The 19,213-nt window shown below is 45.7% G+C and overlaps 1 protein-coding gene across 4 annotated transcripts in view; it reads right to left on the bottom strand.

Annotated features, from left to right (window-relative positions):
- Positions 1 to 878: 878 nt before the first annotated feature.
- Rbm33 (RNA binding motif protein 33) overlaps positions 879 to 19,213 on the bottom strand; it is a 112,131-nt gene continuing 93,796 nt past the window's right edge. For 2 of the 4 annotated variants that reach the window (XM_052718982.1, XM_052718980.1), the window contains 4 exons: positions 12,744 to 12,953; positions 10,756 to 10,944; positions 6,764 to 6,852; positions 879 to 6,523 (listed from right to left, as the gene is read on the bottom strand). In XM_052718982.1, the coding sequence (XP_052574942.1) occupies positions 6,475 to 6,523; positions 6,764 to 6,852; positions 10,756 to 10,944; positions 12,744 to 12,953 (537 nt within the window). In that variant the 3' untranslated portion in view covers positions 879 to 6,474. The remainder of the gene's footprint in view (positions 6,524 to 6,763; positions 6,853 to 10,755; positions 10,945 to 12,743; positions 12,954 to 19,213) is intronic. The other 2 variants (XM_052718983.1, XM_052718981.1) reach the window with 1 other exon arrangement.

Here is a 19,213-nt window from a genome sequence, read left to right as displayed (position 1 = left end):
AACTGGGCTGGGTGGGACGTAATGCTAGACAGTGTCTCTTTCCGACCCAAGTAACTAGAACTTCCCCAAGTCCCTTCCTATTGACTGTCAACACAGAACCTTGGCCTGATGGACAAGGTACAGGGCTGACAAGGCATGGCTGCATATGCACCTGCCTTATCCTCACTCAGACACTGGATGATGAAGGTCTGGGTGATGAAGGTCTGGGTCAGGTGTGACATGCATTCCCTTCTCAAGAAAGCTAGGAGCAGGTAAGAGCACTACTGTGCAGAATAGTAGTTGGCCCAGGCAAGGGGAGAGCTACACAGGCTAATGGGTGGGAGAAGGGAGATGACCCAGCCCAGGATGAAGCCTGGCTCATGGGGCACAATACTGTCTGGCTTCTCTCTTTAAACAGTACCCAGAAGCAGGGCAGCTGTATGATGCCTCATTCCCAAAGCAGACCGAGAATACAAGATCTGGAACAAAGCCAGCAGCTGCAAGGAGGGGTGGGACAAGATGGTGCTATGGCTGATGCCTCCATGTCTAGGCCCTTGAGAACACAGTGGCAGAATATGCATTTCTTGCAAGTTGTAACCATTACCTGTGAATGCATTTGTAGTTCTAATGAGAGAACTCCCTGACCCCAGCAACCCCATGTCATTGTTTGGTCACTTCCAAGTCCTACAACCCAAAGACAGCGGGGAAACTGTTACCTAACTCCACGGTTCCACTAAGGAAACACCTGTGCTGAAGCTTTGGGTTGTGCTGGGGGCGGGGGTGGGGTGGGGTGGGGTGTGGGGAGCTCTCCCCAATCCCACCCATCCAGGACCAGCCATTGCCCAGAGCACTGTATGGGGCGGATAGACGCAAGAGGAAGTGAACTCTTGGAGCCAGGAGAACCTCTAATATTTTATTGACAGAATTTTTGGTTACAGTACAGCTCAAACACATTATTTGCTATGAAACCACACAAATGATACACACAACAATACATTTTCTTTGCTCCTACGTCACTACTATTTTTCACATACACAGCCTGAAAGAGTTCCCAAGTGGTTAATGCCAAGGAAAACTGGAGTAAAGCACGGCAGTGTCACTCATATGGGAAGAGCACGTGACTGGCAGAAACACGAAGACCGGCAGAACAGTGAGGCCAGAAGAAAGCAAGGCGGTGTCTCGTGGTTTCTAAGCAGCCAGCGCACTTCCAGCAACATAGTCGCACTCCCAGCTGCCTGCACAGCAGGGAGGCGCACACACATACACGACGACGAGGCCATATCAGCAGGGGCAGTATAACGGCCACACGGCCACCACTTCCAAGCGAATGAAAGCACGCTACCACTAACACTGACCCACGCCCTGGGTCCTGCAAAGGTAGAGGGGTAAAAACAGAGAGGGGTGGTTAATGACATGCAGACCACAGCTGAGAGGCACTGGCATCTTTAGGCCCAGAGTCAAACTGCAAAATAACAAGCAAAAGGTCAGGCCCTCCAATTCAGGTTCTGGAGGAGCAAATCCCAGGAAAGACCTGTTGAGGCAAAAGGGTTAGAGAGACTGGAGATGTGGCCCTGGTGCAGACATCCACAATGTCCCCTCCTGTCAGAGGGAGCCTGACTCAAGTGTATCAGTGGCCACTGCAAGTGTGGAAACCATGGAAGTAGAGGCAGAGAGCATGCACACGGGAGGATCACCAGGAGGGGAGAGTGACAATAGCTCAGGTGTGAACAAGAGGGAAGGAAGCAGAAGGGAAGGAGGGAGCCAGAGCCGAGCCAGAGCCCAGCCAGGCCTGGGGAGTGGACCCAAGAGTGGGAGAAGAGAACAGAACATCAGAGACTCATAAAGGAAACCACACTCCATTACCGCTGCACCTGCAAATTAAACAGTGACATTAATGCCTAGGAGGGAAATCCTCACAGAGGACACAGCTCTGGATCCCACACCTGTGAAATGTAAAGAACAAGCGGTTATCTGCTCCTCAGGGCCAGTCAGCGAGGCTGGGTGCAACATGCTGTCTACAAAGTGTGTGTTCTAAGACAACAGTGCAGAATGCAAAAGGTGTTAGTCCCCAAACCAGCCTCCGCTACACGTGTCCTTAAAATGAAAAGTAGTTTAGCAGAGAGTCATCTAAGAAGGTCAAGAGGTCTACTATCTAGAGCACATTAAACTTCCAAACACAGCACACAGTAACATGCACCTGCCCATCCCACCTGTGAGACTTGTGAGACAAAAATTACACAAAGTTCTCTCTAAATCATCTGCATTTCCCCACAAACCTTTTCAAATCAGTAAACTGAACCAGGAAGAACACTTATCTCTCCCTACGGTAGGTCTAAGGGACAAGGAGAGAGCTTCTCAGTGAAAGTGCCTGTCCTTTCAGCCTATCCTACCAACACACTAACAGAAAGAGTTAGATGAGCAGCAGTTTCTAGGAAAGTCAGGTGAGGTACGTTAACAAGTGCCCTTTCCTGACCCCTGATACCAGCAGGAGGTATACCTGGGATCCAATATGAATCAGTGGATTACTCTGGTTCCAGTACACAAAGCCATGGGTTTGTGTACCTAAGAAGTTAGGCATTTTAAATGACAAAAACTAAATAGGTTGCAAAAAACCTTACAGAAAATCCTTAGGATTTAATAAGTCAAGGCTAACTGCCTTTCCAAGTTTTATATTTAATGTAAAAATAACACTTCACAAAATTGAAAATCCCCAAGCCACCGTTGCAGTATTATTGGACATGGTCAAGTATCTAAGGCTCTCCCATAACTGAGCTAAGCTTCTCACGGCTTCCTCTGTGGGGAGGGGTCTTGTTCTTGTCCACCCTGTGCCCATTAGTCAGCTCCTTTGCAGAGCACCTCAAGGTACGGTCTCGCATGGTCAACACCTTTCCCACTAGCTCTCCCAGGCCTCTTCTCCCTCTCTGAGAAACAAAAACAAATGGGCATGAGAGTGAGGATGCAAGGCCAAAGCTGGGGCCAACAAGGGGGAGGCAGGAATTCAAGCTGATTCCCAGCAAGGGAAACAGCAAGCAACAGAGCCGCCCCTTGGAGCCCAGAGCTCTGGCACAGGGACATGCTTCCTGACTTGTTCGTTTGGTCTTGGGTCAGAGGACACAGAGAAGAGCCTCAGAGCACCCAATGACGACCAAGAATAATACGTAGCTACTGCACAGACCTCTTGGGCTAGTGCCTTTACACCACTATCTTTGACTAGCATCAGCCAACGGTCTACTTCAAGCTTACCTTCCCAATATTGCTACAAGGAAATAAAAGACAAACAAAACAAAAACCAAGACAGAAAACAGGTATAGTTCTTAAGCCTAGTCCTCCAAGAAAGATCCTTCACCTAGCCTATGTCTAAGAATTCCCTTACGTACCCATCTGTGGGGCTCTACACTTGAGTGAAAGACCACCCTTGGGGACCCATCAGAGGTGTATATCACTGACATTCCCATCCTTAAGACTCTCTCTCTCCTCATCCACCGGACCACTGTCCAGTCCTCCCTCCCATGCCTTTTAGGTTCCCTGCCAGCTTCTGTGAGCAGCAAAGCCCTCTTCTACCTGCCGCAGGCCAAATGCTGCTTGGGGGGAAAATAACCCCTAGGTGCAGGACCTAAGCTCCATCCTGATTCAGACAACCATCCCAGCCGGACCTTTGCACATCATATGAGAACTACCCAGATGAAAATGGTTATGGAAAACCCACCTCCCACCCCATCCAGCCACACTCCTCCACGACAAGGCATGGGCGCAGGACCTGCACAAGAAGCTGCCTATTTGGGTTGGGTGGGGGCCAAGGTGGGAGTTTACCTCAGAATCTCTTTTAGAAAAGAAAAGGTGAGATTTCCCCCTCAAGAAGAGTATCAATATAAGGATTTAACAAATGTGGCCAAGCCAAGGGCAACACAAGGTTATGTTGAGGTAAGCAGCTAAGTGAACTCACAATCATTACAGCACAAAATAAACAAGGCAAAAAGAGGGAAAGTTATCTATCCCCTCCCCCTACTCTCCACCTCAGGACAGATACGAGAGTCATTCCTTCAACCTTCTGGAACTTGTGAACAAATAATACACAGATGAGGGTTAATGTATTGACTTACTACCATCTTTATGAAAATCGAATGTACACACAACAACAATTACGAAAGTGTCTCCATTAAACTTTGATAAGACAACAACAAAAAAAAGAACTAACAAATAGCTAAGATGTTGCTGTTTGAGTTGAAAGCATTTCCAATAACGTTTTAATCTCAAAAGGTCCATATTTACACAGTATGCTAATGCTTTTCTTCTCATTTGAAATGCATGATAAAGAAAGAACAGAGATAATGGTTGCAGCAGATCTTCCACGGTTGGAGTTCGGGTGGTGGTGTGACGTCACTGTGAGAAGTGCACTGCAAGTGGGGAGCGTTCTTTCTAATTCTGCTTCTTTATCTTTCTGTGGTTTCCTTCACAGAAGCTAAGCCTTGAAGACTGGCCTGCCTGCTCTGACAGTCCACTCCAGGTGGACGTGCACCAAGGCCAGAGTGAGTGGCTGTTCTAAGCAGTGTTTGGAGCTGGTCTCTCTGGACACTGCAAAAGAGAAAGCTGGCTCATGTGTGCAGACTGTTAAGGGACACACATGCTCCTGGGTACCTCATCACACTCAAAGTGGCCCTGAGGCCTGAGGTGAACAGTGGTGTTGATGAGGATGTTTCCTGAAGTGACTTCAATGCGCCAGTGCCTACTTTTCAGACAAAAATGCAGATTTGGGTTTTAAAGGCCCAGCACTCAAAACTATTTAAGAAGCACCTGTCAAACTCCTTTTACTGTGTCCTAATCCTCAACTTCCTACATGGCCTCTATCTCGTCCAGCTAGAGCTAACATATTACCAAACTCGCCAATTTAGTGAATGATCTGTCAACACCCCTGTGTCTAAGAGAAATGAGTGGGAGTGGCAGTGGAGCGACCAGCTGGCAGCACTTGGGTGGGTAGGGCCAAGCTTGGTAAAGGCTGACTCTCAGTGCACCCGCCAGGGGCGAGGCAGAGGCTTTGTGGTTGGAGGTGGTACCATAGCCACAAGGTCTTCTAAGATACCCTATGAATACCTCACCTCAATTGCCTGGAACCCAAACAACCACTATACTGCCCCAGTGCTCCTTGCCAGCACTAATATCATCTCTGAATTGGTCCCATGCAGTTTCACAGGGCCTGGAATACCGTTCTCCAGTTGTTAACACTGGCAACCTCATTGAAAACGCAAAGTAAAACGTCAGCTGTGGAAGCCAGCTGCTTCAAATCCTGCACCTACTCATTACCCTGTGACAGTAAGTGACAACAGACTTCTGTCTCCGTCAGTCCTGTTAAGATATGTAAAATAACATTACAGGTATAAATACAACTAAAAAGTCCTGAGTGCGGCCTAGGGTCATTGCCCAGTTTAGAGTGTGTCCCAAACACTGACGCGCTCATGGGGGAAACATAATAAGGCACTGTGTTCAGTGTCTGCACAGCATGGACTTCTATGGATACTTTGTAGAAAGCGAGTCTCACCTGTTGGAATTGACCAAAATGACTAATGTGGACAGATACACTTATCTTGAGCAGCATCAGCCTTGCTGAGAAATAAATCCATCCCTCACACATGTGAGACAGAAGGGCAACCCAAAGAAACTCAGAGCCCTGAAGGACAGTGAGGTAATCAAAGCAATGACAGCGCACACCACAGAGCTAGGGCATTTAAAAAGCAGAGGGCCCAAGTAGGTCTGACTACCCTTCAAGCAGTGCCTCAACCTGTGCCAGGAAACTAGGCCAAGAGGCTGCCTGTGGGGTGACAGAGCCACCGGCCCTGGAGCTCCCTGTGCTTGCTTAGCTAGCACGTGCCCACCTGAGAGTTTCTGCTGAAACAGGCAGCACTTTGGAAGCATTTACAAGAAGCAGAATCGCCACTTCCATGGCACCAATCCCAGTCACCCATCTCACACCCTGGCTTTCCAGGGCAGGTGAGTGTCAATCATAATCACCCGAATTTTTACCTATGCTTTACCAGAGCCTGTGAGGGCTTTCTGAGACCACTCCAGTTAAGCCTGGTTGAGAATTCTTTTCTAGCCTGTACTGAAGATAAGTGCAACCATTATCAAATATTCTTCGCTGTGGAAAAATCCTTGGAATTTGAGCTGGTAACATTCTTTCCTGAATCTAAGACTGTGACCAATCACATAGTAGGATCACAAAGAACAAGGTCTACATGCACTGTAAGCACTTGGAAACAAAAGAACACGAGAACAGAGTTCTTGTGGACAACAAATTCAAAGCAATCTAACACCAGACTCCAATCCCATGTCCACCAGTTTAACTCTCTTCTGGAATCACCCTGTGGCTGGCTGGCGCGCAGACAAGTTGGCAAACTGTAGACCGGAGAGACCTACACTTCTGGGGATCCTGTGCCGACCTATAGCTTCCTTGAAGAAATTCCACAGTGTGTGCAGCATGAGGTCAGATTTTCCCATTCAAGATCACTCCACTATCAGGGCCACATTTATGTGGGAGAGATCAATCATGTGCCTGTGGAAATTTGAACAGACAGTTAACACAAACTTTATGATAGCAATTCACCAAGGTGCACAAAAGTGAAGTAGAACTTGATGAGCAAAATCTAAGGTGTATGGAAGCAGAAGAGGCCTTCTCCTGACAGCAAAAGATTATAGAAAAGATGTGGAGCTGTGTTCTGCACCTCTGTACATCACAGCACAGCACCCTCCTCCCCTCCGCCCCCAGTCACCAACTACAGAACACAGAGGCTACCTGTGGAATTTCTGCTGAAATGCTAGCGCGTGGGCTGGCTCCTTGAACTTTGCTATGGCTTTCCGTTGCTGGGGAAGCATCTGTAAACTCTAGGGGAAGAAAACAAAGACATTTAATTAATGCCTACTGTGACATAAAATATGAGCAATTACATGTTACAAGCTTCTATACAGAATAGCACACGAGGCTGTCACTTGGAACATGAAAACAAGCCACGTGTCCTTTGCCTCCCTGGGCACCTGGGCAAAGCCATGCTGCTGATTCGCTGGGGAGTGACGGGTCTACCCTCTAGTATGATACTCAGCCCTCCCCCACCTGGCCACACCAGCCTCCCACACTCTGAGACTAACATGAGTACCCATGGTAAAAACTCTTTCCCTATGCCTTTTGATGGTGTCCTCACCCATCTAAAAAATGGCACTCATCCTTGGTTTACCACTGGGTAAATGGGTTATGGCCACATGACATGATGGGGTGGGGGTGGCGTGGGACACATAACACATCCACCAAATGTCCACTCTGGGTGAGGGGCCCTATGCATGGATGGCACACTGAGCCCCTAGAGCTCTGGATTTTTTTCAGTTCTACATTTCTACAAATGTAGCAAACCTGGCTCTCAAGTGAGAACTCTGACAAAAGCTGCACACTGAGAAATGGCAAAGCAGGGATCTTAATTCAAGGCAGGCCCCATGGCCTGTTATCTCACTGCTTTGGCCAGCTGCCTTTCCAAGAGTCAACGTGGCAGTGAGAAACAAACTCACAATAGCTGGGCATTTCAATCTAGTCCACAGAATTACTAAACAAACAAGTATGCTAACACAGAAAACGAAAACCTGGCCGGAGGCAGGAATCGGATGCTAGTTATCACTACATTATGGCTCACACCCAGTACTGGCCTTGAAGTCAGAGTCACTGAGCCACAAGGGGAGGAGTGGCTTTTTGTTCTCAGATACTGGAGGTTCCTGGGGTAAAAACTTAATTTCAGGCAAAGCCTAGCAAACAGATTTGTTCAAGTGAGGGGTCTTGAAGTTACACTGACCTTCCTTTCTTCACTCTAAGCTTTAACCTAGCTCTGCTCTCACCACAGTGACTTTCTGACTCAAGGGTCTCAACTAGCTGGCGCTCTCCATTTGAAACTTAAACACCAGGAGACATACACCTCATGTATCTCTTGCTCCACCTTTCCCCCAGTCTCCTTTGGTCTAGAAGAGCTTGTAGAGTGTCAGGCAGTAGCATGCTAACTGAGACCAGCAGTTGCTATGGGCTCACTGCCCCACCACACACAATTCTCAGGTCTGAGGTACTAAAGTATGGTTTACCATCACTCTCTCAAGTAAAAGGCTTGAAAGAACAGGTATCCTCTTGGCCAACACCAGTACTAAGCGAGTGAGCACTAGGTGGTGCCATACCCAAAGCATATCAACCCTACATTTCATTCTAAACACCAAGGTATAATTCCCCAAACACACAATTTCTTCTCAAAGCAGCACAGCAGTGCTGGAGAGCTAGTTCATCCACTTAACACCATTTCTTTGATATCTATATTTAAACCAGTCAAAGTAAGCAAAGATTCTTGAAACCACATGTCTATCACTTAAAAAAAAAATTAAAAGTTGAAGTGTGTGTGCGTGCACGCCAAGAAGGCCAGATGTGTCAAATGTTTACAGGCAGCTGTGAGTCACCTCATGTGGGTGCTGGGAATTGAACTCTAGTCCTCCTGAAGAACAATACACACTCTTAGCTGCTGAGCCATCACTCCAGCCCTGAGTCACTTCTTTACCCATCAAATACTACCAGACCTTGTTTTGTTTGGTGCATGCCTTTAATCCCAGCACTCAGGGTGCAGAGGCAGTAGGATCTCTGAATTCAAGACCAGGCTGGTCTACAGAGTGAGTTCCAGGACAGCCAGGGCTATATAGAAAAACCCTGTCCTAAAATAAAACGAGAGAGAGAGAGAGAGAGAGAGAGAGAGAGAGAGAATATGAAAGAAAAAGAAATGCAGTAATTTCACAAATGCTGGGCTTAAAAATCCACACAATCCTACTCAAAACCATCCTACTGACCTAAGACCAGTAGGAACCAATTGCTCTCTTCCAAGGTGAATAGGCCTTGGCCCATCAGTCCCTCAGGGACTCCCAGGGTGGCACACACAGCACTGAATCTTCTAATTCATCTAAAGGATAGGCATGTTACTGGCATAACCTGGGAAATTCTCCATTGGCTTTCAGATCTTCTTCTCCAACACATGCCATTTATCAACAGCAACATTTCTTCTGCTGGGGATTTTAGATGGCCACAATAAACTTTATTTAAAACACAATTATTCTGATTGTTCTCAGAACACAAAACAAGTAGCAAAAGGAGAGGAAAGCCACTGAAGAGGTCTGAATTAATCACAAAGTACAAAATTCAGAGTATGAGACAGGTAAGACAGAGGTAACATTGTCTCAAGTAATTATCTCCCGGCAGTCTGTGAGTCCCACTCAACATGTCTGCTGGGGATCTTCGGAGTCAAGAGAATACCAGGGATTGCTTATACTGAAGCCAGGGCACATGGCAAGAGCTACAGCTGCCCTCATTCTCAGTGCAGAAATCCTCACAAGTGAGAATCCTCACAAGACCCCATTATAAACAAGAGCCTTCATTCAGCAGGCACCTGAGGCCATGGTGCATAACGGTAGACCAGGCTCTGGTGTTGGAATCTGGCCTATTGGGCCATTATGTGACCCAAAATTTTCAACTATTAGTTATTTTGACTCTCTGGTTACTACGTGTTAATGCATCTATAATCCTCTATTATTAATTCTGTTCCTGCAAATAACCCATACTACAATCAACTACTCAGAAAGCATCGATCCCCTTTTTAGACAGCCTCAATATGTACCCCAGTTGGCCTCAAACTTGTGTTCCTTCTGTGTGAGCTTCTTAGTGCAGAGATTATAGGGGTGCACCATAACAGTAGCTTAAACTATCTATTCTTAAAGACAGAGTGTTATCAACATCTGGCAAAAGTGGGAGCCAAAGTGTGGAGGTTAACCTCTCAAAAATAAATACTAAATTAAATTTTACAGCCTCTCTAAGAATCTCATAATGAAGGTGGCTATCATTAAACTCAAATACCTAAACACTAGGCTCTGTTTTAGAAGGCTTTCTCTTCTACTCACTTTAAGACCTCTTAATAGTAAACAGACATGTCTGTTTGAGGCAGAATCTTTCTTGCTGTATAACCCTGGCTGGCCCAGAACTTGCTACGTAGACTAGGCTGGCCTCAAACTCATAGGGGTCCTTCTGCATCTGCCTTCCAATGCTGGAATTAAAGGCCTGAGCCACTACATCCAGCTGTAAATGGAGATCTGAAACACCTTAGTCAAGAACGAAAGTAAAAGAAGGCCCTTTGTTCTACTCTGAACTGTAACATTCTCTGGGTAACCTGCATTTTCCACTGGCTATGCCTGACTCTGAAGACCACCTGCAGGGGCAGAATGCAGGGCAAACTTGCTTACAGCAGCCATGGAATGCTGTCCGTCCCCACCCTTCATGTCACTGGTAACAGGCTCAGACCTTAGGCATTAGACTCTGCCACTTTAAAGGACACGATGACAAAGTGCAAGTTACTGCTGCATCTGTACTGTGAAAATGAGCACCAGAGTTGCGATACGTAAGACAGCTTCAGAAAATCAGACAAGGTGGCTAACTACTTCAAATTTTGAGAAATTATCACAAATAAAATGTGATTTGATACAAAACATATAGGTATGCATACACATGTGAACTTCAGGACAGATTTCAAGGGATAATATGTTTTACTAGAGTATTTACTTCTTAAACTTTGTGAACGAGAATCTCAACTGTCTGAGGCAAGCATCAGCACCTTTCTTCTCAAATGCCATCTTAATACAGTGTAACCCACAATGTCCACTGTGCTGTATGACACAGTAATTTTATCTCAAGAGATGACTCACTGGCATCGTCACCACCTTCAGGTAACCCACCTGGATTGGCCCCACAGACATCAGCAGGCTCTTCAACTGGGCATCAGTGGTGGATGAGGACAGCCCTTCCACGGACACCACACAGGGCTGTGGCTTGCATTCCACCACTCGAAGGTTCTGCTTATTTGGCATTAGGCGCCCCCGGCCCATGGGACCTGCCACTCCTCGGCCTCGTCCATGCATGATGGCCTGGCAATGACAAAGAAGATGCATTCTGATATCTGAGTGGATTTTTCCTGTAGTAGCTAATAAAGTACAAAGTAAGCATGTGCCCAGGACCCATGAAGACATGCTGTGAGCCATAGAATCTTCTGTGTGTTAATCTGCCATTAGAGGGTGGCCTAATAGCTAACTGGCAAAACATCAGCAAGTGGAATAGGGCTAAGATGGAAGTCCCAGAGTTCTGCAGCTATCATTGGGAATGATTCTGGTGTTATTTTTATTCATGATACAAACACTGCAGCAGACACTGCCTGCAATTAGCACAGGGAGGGATCAGAACCCATTCTAACTGCCCCAAACACACACTTCTTCCACCATGGCATAAGCCAGTAAACACATGGTGTACATAGTGCTAAATCTCCAACATTAACAATGAGTCATATGCAGCTTCCGAGATCCAACTCAAATGGGGAAGGCTTATATTCACCCTCAAGCCTCTGAAACAAGACTTCATAGCCATGTGTGACAATCACCTCCAGAACTTTTATACAATCACACACCAATCTGTCAGTAAAAGGACCCCCAAAACACCATCTTTCAAAGCTACCCAAGTGTCAGAACTACAATGAAGAGCCTTTTAAAAAAGAAGAGATAGTTGGCATTTCCAGCATTTTCAACTAGTAAGACAATTAAAGAGAGACTGCCTAAGTCTGCAGTTTTCTAGCCAGGAGTGTAGAGACACTCCTAGAAGTGAAGGGACAGCAGTTCCAGGATTCACACCAGAGACAAGTCAAAAGTGAATCTACCAGTCTTCGCTTTCATTACAGAAAGTCACAATATAAACACTCGAGTGCAAATTTCAGCCAGATACTAGGTTTTACCATAACTGTCTTATAAAAGCCTCACAACAGCTCTAACAAGTGAGAAATACCATTGGCCTCTTGAAGGAGAGCTAAGGGGGTTGGGGTGGGGGGTGAAGCACTTCTAGCACGCCTGCATGTAATTTTCTAAAGTTATGTTCTTCATACAGCCAGGGGGGAGGTCGGAAAGGAAATGCAGCCTCCAACAGTCTGTGAGACCAACCACTTTATTGCTGTATTTATCACTAAAGTGTGCACATCTGCCAGGAGCAGCAGTCATCTATTGGCTCCTATCTCATTAAGAGATAGACATTAAGAGAGACAGCACACGCAAGGTAAATGGAACACTGCCTGAGCAGACCCCACATCTGAAGAGCCAGCACCAGTCTCCTTCTGCCTGGCCTCACCTGCACCTCAGTCATGAGCTACTGCTACAGCACTTGTCTGTTCATCTAGAAGGGTGCCTTTCCCCCAGAAGCTGAGGAACAGTACACTGTCACTTCTCTGCCCACAACATGACTAGACTGGCTTCCTTGAGAAGCAACAGGGAGCCTGTGGGCTCCAGGCCCTCCCACCTGGCAGGCTGGGCTGAGAGATGACCTTCATTCCCTTCCACACCTCCACAGGGCTTTGTCTCTCTCTCCACTCCACAGGAGTAGTCACTGACAGGAAGAACAGAGTCCTAGTTCTCCATTAGGGACAGCCCTGGTGTCAAGTGGGAAGGAACACGGGTGCCAGTGCTACCTGTGCAGTGCAGTGGTGTTCAGAGGTACAAGACAGCCACACTCTCCAGTTGTACCACCGAGTAAATGACTAGAGGGAAAGGCTTTCTACACCAGGACTAAGAAAACAATGGCTCGTTTACTAATGCGAATATTAACAAGCACCAGAAAAACCACCTAATGCCAACTTCTCTCCATCAGTGGCCAGGAAACTACAGGGGACAGGGCCCTTCCATCTCAGTACCTTCTTGGCTGGGTGAATCCCTTGGATGCTTTTGATCCCTGGAGGAATAGCCGGGTACATGTGGGGCCCCACAGGCAGGTGCTGGGGCTGCTGAGGGCCCCCCTTGGTCAGCGTCACCTTGCGAGTAGACTGCTGTCTCATGTCCGGAGGCTGGGGAAGCCGCTGGGGTTGGCTCTCTGAGTGAGAAAAGGCATCACTCTCTCCTCCCTGCTGAAATCAACAAGGGAGCAGGCGGATCAGTGTCTGCCCACCATTCTGGCCAAGCACTGGCACCCATAGCCAATGCTGACCTCGAGGCAGAACCTTTCAGACATAAATAATACCAAATCTGCCTCTTTCCTGGAGCCAGTAGGGAAACTTCTCATTGGGCAGTGGTTAAGGTTTTAAATACAGTATTTTTGAAATTTAAATCATTAAATTTTCTTTTAATGAATACATCCATTTAAAGGGCTGCAATGAACACAAGTACTGTTTAATTTGTATGGCTAAATTGTAAAATGACTTCATTTTTACTGTCAAGAACACTTCTGTTGAAAACTGACAGTGTGCACAAGCAGTAGTCATAAAACTCGGCAGTTGCTGCTCAAATCCACCACAAATGGGGAAGCTGCCTGGCTCCGGTGTCTGTTGTAGGAGTCAACTGGAGCCAGGCAGCTTCCCCCCATCTGAGGATATGTACCACCAGAAGGTTTCACAGTGAGTGAATGCCAGAGAAGTAGTACATATGCTTGGCTAAGAGCTTTGGAAACATCCATAACCTGTTTCCTGGTCCTTCTGTTCTCTATCTCAATTGCTCCTGACCACAAGGACCATGAGGCATGCCCACGTCAAGCAGGCATCTGAGTCTACTGTACTACCAAGCAGCAGCATAAAGACAGTCTGTGGGTGAGGCCTATGGGCAATCTGCAGTTTTCAGCACAGTGTTTCAAAGAATGACTGGTGAGTGGGACCAAAAGATCAGATAAGAAGAATCCTGCTCCGCTATATCATGTAATCTTTGTAGAAATGAATGCTGGGCCTTGAGAAGTGGCACTAAACTTGTACTCCTTCTGACCTGAAGAGGCATACATCAGGTGATGGTTGGTAACCTTTCCACACAGGCTGCACAAACTTGAGAGTAATGGGTGACAACCTAGCAAATGATTTCCAAAGAGGTACGTGTTCATATGCACCTCCAATTTCCACTCTGCTATAGCTGGATTGTAGTTTATCCCCATTGAAGCCATGCTGAAGTTTAACTGTTAGTGCAATTGTATGAAAGGCCATGAAGCCCTTAGAGGTGTTTTGGTTAGAGGGGCTGCACCCTCAGGAAGTGATTAATGTGGTTCTGGAGAATGGGTTAGTTATGCCACTAGCTATCAAAAAGCACCTGGCCTCTTATGTCCCCCTCTCTTCTGCAAGCATCTGTCTGACTTTACTCCGTGAAGCCCTCATCAGAATTTGGATCCTGGTACCATACTCTGAAATTTCCCAGCCTGGAGAATCAAGAACCAAAATTAACCTCTTTTCTTCATCCAGCTTCTGGTATTTTGTTATAACAATAGAAAAAAAGACTTAGAAAATCGCCTAAATTATCTTTTAGAAACTCCTTGGTGGAACAAATGGGCCTTCAAGGAAAAGCAACCAATGTAACTATGACCCAAGAAAAGATAAGCTTAAAACTGTTACAAGGAGACAGAGCTTTGACCCACTGCAGCTGTCTCTCCAAAACTTTACAGACTTGCTAAACAACCATTTCGGGGCAGTGCAATCAACACAGTTGTGGTGATATATTGTGTACCCTAATCAAATTTACCTGATGATCAGAGGACAAGAATAAGTCACTAGAATAATCATAGAGGTCAGACAGTGGTGGCACGCACCTTTAATCCTAGCACTCGGGAGGCAGAGATTCATCTGGATCTCTGTGAGTTCAAAGCCACCCTGGACTACATGAGATTGACGCACTCTAGGAGAGAAACAGAGCCAGAGCAGTGGTAGCACGCACCTTTAATCCCAATACTTGGGAGTCACACGCCTTTAATCCCAGCACTTGAAATCTCATGCCTTTGCTTGGGAAGTCACATGCCTTTAAACCTAGCACTAAGAAGGAAGTGAGGGTGGAGAAAGATATATAAGGCGTGAGGAGACAGGAACTAAAGCCTTTTTGGTTGAGGCTTTTCAGGCTGAGGAGTCCTAGAGGTAAGAGGTTGCTTGTTCCTTTGTCGGAACTTCAGGGTACACAATATATCAGCACACACAGTGAAAAACAGGCGACTGAATACTGTTTGCCAGGACTGAGTGTATATGCACTGTACAGAACTGGATCATCCCATGGACCCACAAGTTTCTGGGGCTGTAGCCCTGTCTGAAGACTGAAAGAGCCACAGAGAGTCCAGGCACTTTCCAGGGTGCCTTCAGGCTAGGGGAGAAATATGACCTGAAGGGCTGGGCTAAGCTATGCAGTACCAGTCTAGCACTAAGAAAGTCATATTAAGAACTAATGATTAAAAAGAAGAGAAAATGTTTAAAGCAAATATATAATACATCAAAACGTAGGGATTTAAATGCTAGTTATAGCAAAAAGGAGGGGAAAAGACCTAACATCAAGTTGAAATCTTAAGAGGAACCAGCCCCACTTCCAAACAAAGCAAGGAGACAATGAAGACCACCCTCAAGAGTGGGGACAGAGAAGCCTCTTCTCCATCAGTCCCACAGGCTATTCTGAGAGCAAACACCACACTCCTTTAACCATCCTGAAGAAGAAGAATGGGCAGAGCACAAATGTTCCTATATTAGAAAACAAAGAGGGACCATAACAATGGACTCCCAAAGCTGTGAAAGGGATGTATGAATACTATGTCATCACATTAATCAACAAAGTGGGCCCATCGTACAAAACCCAAACTGACTAGAGCTCTAAGGAGCAAGGACACAGAATTAATGAAGAGACGTTTCTCACAAAGAAAGACTCCAATCTCCTCCCAGGGGATTTTTACCACAGAGCTAAAGTAAAAGGGGGGATGGGAGGCCTATGTTCTGGCTCATTCTCCAAAGTGACCACAAAGCCACCAATATCAAAAAGAAAAGACACCAACTAAAGAACATCCCTCAAAAACATACACATAAAAAACAAACAAACCAAAAACACTTTCATCAAGATGTTAGCTGATTCACTCTAGCAAGACAGAAAAGGCGTCTCACATGATGGCCAAGTATAAAATTCAACTCTTAAATAACTAGTGTACCATAACATGATCTAGCTATGGACAGCTAGACCCCAGCCTGAGGGGCACTGGCCTTACAACAGTCTACTCTTTCCCCTTAGTGGGGGCAGGCAGGTCATTTCAAACATTTTACCATAGAAATTCTTCAGTATGTACAAAAGGAGATAATCCAGTCACTTTTAAAATATTTTGAAAAATAGAAGCACTTAGAACAGGCCTTTCCTGCCTGGATGCATCTGCTAACCCTACGGACAAAAGCTTCTCAGGACTCTTGACAGGCAGAGGGCAACAGCCCGACTTTCTGAGGACCACGGTCCAAATAAGGAGTCTGCAAGCATTTCCACAAGCTCTCACTGAGTGGAAGGTTAATTCTGGACAAACGTGTGTGCCCTCTCCAACTGTGAGTACCACCTAAGTTTGAGGCACGGCAGGGTCTTAACCATCAAGAGCACGGCACACCATTCCACACTTTCTACCTATCCTTCACCCTGTGACTGTGACCAGGAACATGCCAGGGTCTGTGGCAAGTTTTCTTTCAGCCCTCCCCATAAGCTGGATAGTAAAATCTTTGTTTTGCACATAGGACAGAGGCCTTTGGCCACACATGCATACCACCAAAGCACCACCCAGAGGTGACCAAGCCTCATGCAGTTCCACCTCACTGCTTGTGACATCTCCTTTTGTGGCTCAGGATGGCCTGGAACCTGTGGTGATCCTCCTGTGTCAGCCTTCCCACTGCTAAGATCACATAGTTTGCTCTCAACTAGATTGTTTTAATTAAGCTATCATAATGCTGTGCTTTATAACTTTTTATGAAACTCATTCTAAGCACTCAAGGCTTAAATATAAACAAACGAGTTATTTCCTTTTGAAAAGAAACAGAAACATTTTTTTTTCCCCAATTGAGAGAACAAATACTATATTTGTACAATGAAAAGCTAATTCTAGGGAGTTTTTTTTTTTTTTTTTTTTTACTCTGGATTAACTTTAGAAAATGGCCACTTGGCATGCTAACAGGCCATTGCCAGGAACACATTTTTATATCCACAGTAATGCACATAAACATGGTGAGTGTCAAGCCAAACTAAATCAACCCTATATCCATAAGCTTGCTGTGATCTGTACACCCAGTTCTAGCACGGAAAACAGACCTGTAATTATTAGTCCGAAGTTACACAAGGTTTAAAATATTGCTGCTTCAAATTAGGCATCTTAGAAATCTGTTGCTGAGATGTAAGCAAACCAGTATCCTGGAGCGGTTAGCAGATTACATTCCCATATAAAAGCAGGCTTGCAGGAAGAGCAGTCTCCCCAAGAAGCATGGGGCATGCTGTAACTTCTGGCACAGTAGTTTCTCTAAAGCAAATGAGGAGGAAGAAGTTGTGCCCATCTTAACCCCATGTAGAAACATACTGTAGAATTGCTCTAAAATGATCGCCCTTTAAGGAATACAATAAAAATGTCTCTTTAGACTAGTATTTGGTTTTTAAAATACCTATTTGAATTAAGTAAGCCCAGGGAATACTTTTTATCAGCTTAATCTTACAAAAAAAAAAAAAAAAAAAGAGGTTTGTGGCCATCAACATTAGCAGGACAAATTTATTTATAACAAATGGTTTAAATGTACAGATAAAAATGCCCACCGATACTGTCAGGGCTTCTTGCAATTTGACAGATCAAATCTTATTTTCATTCTTTAAAGCCCATGAAGAAGTGGTATCGCTGAGTTGCATTCACTAGCAGGCAAATTGATTAATCCCTCTCCATAGAACCTCAGCCCTTGATTATACCTATCAGGCGTTAAGCAGCATTATTCTGGAGTGACAACACTTGACAAATTCCCCAATCATTTTCCTCAGCCTTTGTGGCCCTGCTAGCTTGTATTAACCCTGATGAAAAATTAATTTTCCTTATCTTCTTCTAAACCCCAAAATCCAAATCCGCCAAACTGGCAACTCTTTCTGTAAAGGTATTATGAAAACCTCTAAAAGATTAATTGCATGTCTTCAGGTGACATTAAATTAATTTCTGTACTCATGACAGACATTTGATACTCCGCACTGAAAGGACAGATAACATTGTCAGGACACACAGAAGGACAGTGGCGTGGTGTCCCAGGGCAGCCTCTTACGAATTCTCCTTCTGATAAGGCCACACTTCACTGTCACCAGCAATGTAGATGATGATGCAGCCACAGCCCTTGCTGCACAGGTTTCTATTAAGGACAACAATACAAGCCTATCCCAGCAATCTCTGGGAGGCTTGCTCAGGATCAGCACAATAAATGATATGCAAGCTAGGTGAAGTTTCCAAGTACAAATATGTATAGAACTCTATTTTCTTTCTGTAGACTGCTGGACTATAGGACGGACAGGCCAGAAACAGGCCAGCCCTAACCCTGGCACCGGGTGCTGTGTGGGGTGAGAGAACACCTTATATTTGCAGTGTTCTTTTCTGTCATCAGGCATGCTTACACACCAGCAAGCAAGCAGACTGGGGACAGAAATCTGGAATATTGCTTCAGGTAATGGGTCCAGGGAGCAACAACAAACCAAATCTAAAAGGCTAACGCCACTTGAGTAGCCAGATCTAACTAGTGGGCTTCACTTCATGAGGGAAGTGAATGTGTTCCACTGTACCATATGAGAATGTGGCAGTTATTTATAAGTGCTGACCTGTGTAATAATCTTCCATTCTGAGACTAGTTATGTATGAAGAAATCTTTAAAGAGAAGAATTAGCTTGTCTTTAAAGGAAAAAAACCAAACCAAAACAAAAACCACCACCAAAGCCTTGAGCCTCTGAGGAGAAACAACAAGGTCCAGGGCAGATGAACAAATCTACCAGGTGAAGATGGAAATGTATCAGAAGGAAGGCTCTGGGCCCTCTCCAATACGGAAGCTTCCTTGGCAGTGGAGCTGTGAACTGGCTCTTCCAACTCAGAGGTGAGGCTTCAGAGGCCTCCACCAGGCAGTTCTGTCCCTGCAGGTGCCTTCCTAATACAAACCTGTTACCCGCTGTCCCACCCGCGTCAACAACAATCTCCCCGGAACTCTATCCATGGTCCTGTCCTTTAGACCTGCAAAGACCACTGTCTCGGTCAGTTCTACCTGGACCTGTACCTCCCTCCACCTGAGCGACCTATGCACGGCCACACTGCCCTACAAAGGTAGCTTCTGCCAGAACCAGGTAGGGCAGAGCTGTGTCCACTGAATAACAATGTCAAACTAGCAAGTGTGACAGACCTACCACTTCAAAGTTCAAA

Source organism: Peromyscus californicus, unplaced genomic scaffold, assembly GCF_007827085.1.
Source record: "Peromyscus californicus insignis strain IS unplaced genomic scaffold, ASM782708v3 Scaffold_6__1_contigs__length_162567912, whole genome shotgun sequence".
Classification (NCBI taxonomy): domain Eukaryota; kingdom Metazoa; phylum Chordata; class Mammalia; order Rodentia; family Cricetidae; genus Peromyscus; species Peromyscus californicus.
The sequence above is the reverse complement of the archived record's forward strand: the minus strand, read 5'-3'. Positions and strand labels throughout refer to the sequence as shown.